General features: G+C 36.4%; 1 protein-coding gene across 1 annotated transcript; it reads right to left on the bottom strand.

The window, feature by feature from the left end:
* Window positions 1-788: 788 nt before the first annotated feature.
* On the bottom strand, window positions 789-3,991 carry LOC117111677 (estradiol 17-beta-dehydrogenase 1-like). The gene is made up of 5 exons (XM_033254653.1): window positions 3,820-3,991; window positions 3,271-3,439; window positions 2,616-2,795; window positions 2,171-2,264; window positions 789-1,357 (listed from the first exon to the last, which is right to left on the bottom strand). The coding sequence occupies exons 1-5, from the start codon at window positions 3,913-3,915 to the stop codon at window positions 1,033-1,035; spliced, it is 864 nt and encodes a 287-aa protein (XP_033110544.1). The 5' UTR covers window positions 3,916-3,991; the 3' UTR covers window positions 789-1,032.
* Window positions 3,992-4,978: the final 987 nt, after the last annotated feature.

Below are 4,978 nucleotides of genomic sequence, written 5' to 3'. Positions count from 1 at the left end.
GCGAACACAGTAGAAAGTTTCCCCCACCCATGTCTAGATGTGTATAAGAGACAGCTTCTGAAGTGTCTTTTAATAACTTTTTAAGTTCTCAAAATTTAAGGTTTTATCCCCGCTTGAAAACGGTCCTACCCGGGAAAATTTTGATTCATAGATGGCGGGAAATGAGCTTTCCCAACTTCTAATTTTCCCATCGTAACAACAAAATTTCAGCTCATAGGTCCTGAAAAGGTATGTCTATACTTTTTTTTGGGAGGGGGGATTTTTTCTTGTCCAAAAGGGGTCAGGACCCCCCTAACCCACCCCCTCCGGTTCCGCCAATGCCAGATCGTATGGCCATGCCAATGATGTTTGTGTCAGGCGAACACAGTAGAAAGTTTCCCCCACCCATGAACTGACGAGTTATTGGCACTTAATACTTAGTACGGGTAAAGGTACTTCGCAAGTGATGCGGGTGGAAATCAAACCCACAACATCCAAATAACTATGGTATCATACCACTAGACCACCGAGCATGTGACTGGGAGCTATAGGATTAATTTCGATCTCTAGGAGGAGCAGTGGATATTGTAAGGAAACGAATGATGTTTGCATCCAGAAACACAATAAAATGACTTTTCCCCAATATGACGTCATCATTCGTACTATACGGTAGTCACTCTTCAACAACATTTAAAGTTCATCGACTCATCAATCGTACACACTGAAAATTAATGTAGGCAAAGACGTAATGATATGGTAGGGGATTAGTAACAGAGCAGTGTAAGTAATAAAGACCAATGAGAGTCGGCTGCTTTGTGACTAGAAAAATTTAATCAATATTATATTATCACTTTGAGTTATTTGTTTGTGAGCGCAAGCCGCTTAATAAATTTTAGATTATCTTGTTTTCATCACTGTAAAAACAACTATAATTCACAGCCTATTGTTATACGACGGTTTATATTATACCAATTCATACACAAGCCAATTGTTCCTAAAAGAGATGATTGTGTTTCAATAGATTTGAACCGTGAAGCCACCATGAATTGTACGTTATTCAATCACTTTACGATAAATATCCAAATAATTATTTCCTGTCGGGTCCGCTAACTTCGATTTCGCTCTCCGTTCTGCGTCAGCGCTTGTTTGATATCGTAGGGATGGATTTTCATCAGTTGCTGCCTTCAGAATGACGTAACCAATTTCATCGGCCGTTTGCGTTGCATGTGCATATGAATCTCGGATTTTGGTCATCATAGATAAGAATCTTTTTTTAGTATCTTCATCAACATCCGGACTGTCCAGTCCGGTCCCGCTTGCTGACTGTAAGTTCTCTCGAAACTTTGTGGTAACTGGCCCTGGTTCGATAAGACTAAATCTGCAAAAATTCAGAATTATTTATTTAATTCAGTCAAAAATTTAATTAAAAATATAAAATATGCCAATGTTTATATTTATAACGTACACTTTTGTTTACTCGTGTAAATGTATAGGTTTAGCTATGTTTAGAATGTAGTATCAAGAGGACTATTATTGATAGTGCCGGCAGCCTTGCCAATCCTCAGTGTATTACAGTATATTCTTACTGTGACACTATTGTTATGTTTTTGTATTTGAAAATTAAAAAAATGAATAAAAGTCACGATCACTAACTTAGATAATGTCCTCCTAATATTTTCTTAACGTTTTTCTGTTTTTATAGAGAAGAGTATAGCAAGAAGAATATCGTTCCTGTGTTACTTACATGGTTATATAGTGGTTCTGAGCAATTATATTCACCCCTTTAATTATGATCAGCAATTTAAAGATCCTGAGCTTGCGAGCACGTGATTGGCTTTTTAGTACGCAGCCTCATTTACACATGCTTATGAGATTATACATACGCTGTCCGTTAGAATACTAGTATTATCATGGCTTGGAAACAAGTAAATAGGCCTACATGTAACCAGTCAATCAGATTGAGAGATGTAAAGCGCAAAGTCACGCCACTTTATCTGTATAATTTGTTATTAATTGACAAAATTCACCACTATGATATGAACTGAATGACACCGTTATATTAAGTAAATAACCAATCAATCAGATTGAGAGATGCAAAGTGCCAAGTCACGCCACTTTATCTGTATATTTGTTATTAATCGACCAAATTGACCACTATGATACTAAATTCTAGATACTAAATTCAGCCTACCTGATGTTATCAGGCATTAGTTCACATGCCAAGCCTTCTGTCATACCTTCCACTGCAAACTTTGACGCACAGTAAATGGCATTATACGGTACACCTTGTATTGGAGAATACGGCATTAGTAGTAATAATAATAATCTGATGGTTTTCTCTCTTTTCTGAAAACTTTTCTGTACACGTTTTCAAAAACGTGTACAATGGACCAATCATTAACGTCTCATACAAAGTATAGCTGTCGTAGCTTGCATTTCAGCCCTCCAGTTGAAATACAAGAAAAGCATCGATAGAATTGAACCAGGGACCGAAGGAACTAAAAGAACCTCCTGTTCAGAGTACACACCAGTGGCAACCACCAGATGATCTCGCCAGATTCGACTTAGTTATATAATAAATCACAATTGTTTGTTCTCAATATTGGTAGTCATACAATACTATAATTTAATCATACCCATAAATCCGCCCACACTTGTCACGTTAATTATGTGTCCCGATTGCTGTTTCTTCATTATTGGAATAACAGCTTGCGTTAATTGAAACAGACCAATGACGTTGGTGTTGAATACCTGTCGAACACCTTCAACTGGCGCCGTTTCTGATATTACAAGCATTCCCTGTCCGGCGTTATTGACTAATCATTGAACAAGAAGAAAAAAAATAATTACAATTACGTTAGGACGTTTTATTTAAGAAAACAGATACAGTATAGAACCCATGCTGTATTAAAGGGACACCATCGGGACCAAAAAATGTGTCTTTTTAACAGGAGTGTTCCCAATCCCATAGGCACTGGCCGTGGTCTTGAATATTTTGTTCGGATCCGTCGCGCTGCCTCTCTGTCAATCATTATCACTGACACGTTCAGAGGCATAATTTGGATGTAGGGTCCCTGTGGGACATGTCGACCCCTGTCGGCAAATGTCTGGTGAGGCCGCTGCTTTTGCTTGATAAGACTAAATCGACTCAAGACTTCAAAAAGATGGAAAGACAAGCATACACTGTCTCCAGGTAAAGTCTGATACTAAACACCGTCTGTTGAGTTCCATCCTGAAATCAGCTCGCCGTTGAAGAATTAATATAATCATCAAATTAATTCTGAGACTTACTTAAGATATCTAATTTGCCATCGGAGTTGATGATCTCATCCAGAACTGGTTTAAATGTCTTGGCATCATTGACATCCAAAGCGCGGATAAATAACGTTTTGTCAAGACAGTCACGGCCCGCCTTCTCCAGTTCCTCTTTCTTGCCAGTGTTCCTCATTGTTGCATAGACCTGTAGATATTTGAAAATGAAATTTTAAAGCCGAAATTTATGTGTAGGTCATAGTTGGTATACAAGTCTGGCAACTAATGCATTTTTTATTTAACCCCAAATTAACTGAAAGGAAATGGAATTAAAGTGAAATAACTCAAACGACCCTTGACCAATGTGGACGTTGGGCAACCACCGCACAGGGTAAAACTGGTGACGAATTGGTCAATTTAGGCCTACAAGGAAACTATTAACTCCCTATTGTTAAACTATTTATTTTTCCAACATGATGCCAATGTGCTGCACACAGGCTCATTGTACAATGAGAAACCTTCATGAAAAAATGTAATACAAACGGAAAGCAGCGTACATCAAGAGTTGGTAATTTAATAAAGCCCTACCTTGAATTTTGCATCAGGCTGCTTTGCCAGCACAACGGCTGCCGCCAGACCAATTCCAGATGAACAACCAGTGATCAGAACTGTACGAGATGCCATTTTGATGTTTTTCTCTTGGAGAAGTGGTGTGACTATTCGACGACGCTATTGCAATGAGTGGTAGATCCTTTATACCATGATATTTGACTAGTCATTTGACCAACCCTACTCAAGTGTATTATCAGGAATAAGCAAAGTACATATTGATATAGCAAAATATGTACTCAAGCCACAACGAATTAATTTCCATTTTAATTTTAAAGTGTTTGTGATGTAAATAATTAAATTAAATAGCTAATATGAGAACTCTATTGATCAGGTCACTTTTAAGTACCAAAGTGCAAAAATATTATTATAATTTAAATGAGACATATGTTTTCTTCATAATGTAGTGACCAACGGCGTCTGGTGTATAAAGAAGCCTTTCTGCCTTCTGCATTTTCTGAATTGGCAAAAGTATTCAATCCAGATTATTAATATTAAGCTCTGTCCAGACTATCAAATTTTATAAAACTGTTGTGTGCCCATATATAGTCATGATGTGCCCATATATAGTCATGATGTGCCCATATATAGTCATGATGTGCCTATATATGGTCATGATGTGCCTATATATGGTCATGATGTGCCCATATATAGTCATGATGTGCCCATATATAGTCATGATGTGCCTATATATGGTCATGATATGATGTCATCAAGACCATATATAGTCATGATGTGCCTATATATGGTCATGATGTGATGTCATCATGACCATATTTAGACATGTTTTTGTTAAACACAATTTGATAGTCTGGACAGGGCTTTAGAACATGCTTCCAGATATGGCAGATGTAGAATAACAATGCGCACAATACAATACAATACAATACAATTTCTAATATACATAGTCAAAAATTGATTTTGTTGAATTAACTTTACAATTTTACACAAAATAAACATTGTACAAAATCAACGAAAGTACAAAATTTAGATAATTTATGTATTTTATTAAAAACAAATTGAACATATTACACAGCCATACACTTAAAATTGTTTAAAAAAGTTTCATATATTATTATTTTAATAATTCTTGTAATCATTTTCTTTGTTTTTACTACTTCTGTTTTTATATATAATA

Source organism: Anneissia japonica, unplaced genomic scaffold (genome assembly GCF_011630105.1).
Source record: "Anneissia japonica isolate Jap-2015-1 unplaced genomic scaffold, ASM1163010v1 scaffold287923_len1623670_cov205, whole genome shotgun sequence".
NCBI classification, from domain to species: Eukaryota; Metazoa; Echinodermata; class Crinoidea; order Comatulida; family Comatulidae; genus Anneissia; species Anneissia japonica.
The sequence above is the reverse complement of the archived record's forward strand: the minus strand, read 5'-3'. Positions and strand labels throughout refer to the sequence as shown.

Bases quoted from the DNA above. Each gene is read 5' to 3' on its own strand.
- LOC117111677 (XM_033254653.1), bottom strand. From the start codon at position 3,915: ATGGCATCTCGTACAGTTCTGATCACTGGTTGTTCATCTGGAATTGGT. The intron at 2,796-3,270 runs GTAAGTCTCAGA...TTCAATGATTAG, and splicing joins TGGCAAATTAGATATCTTAA to TCAATAACGCCGGACAGGGA. The intron at 2,265-2,615 runs GTATGATTAAAT...CTCCAATACAAG, and splicing joins AAGTGTGGGCGGATTTATGG to GTGTACCGTATAATGCCATT.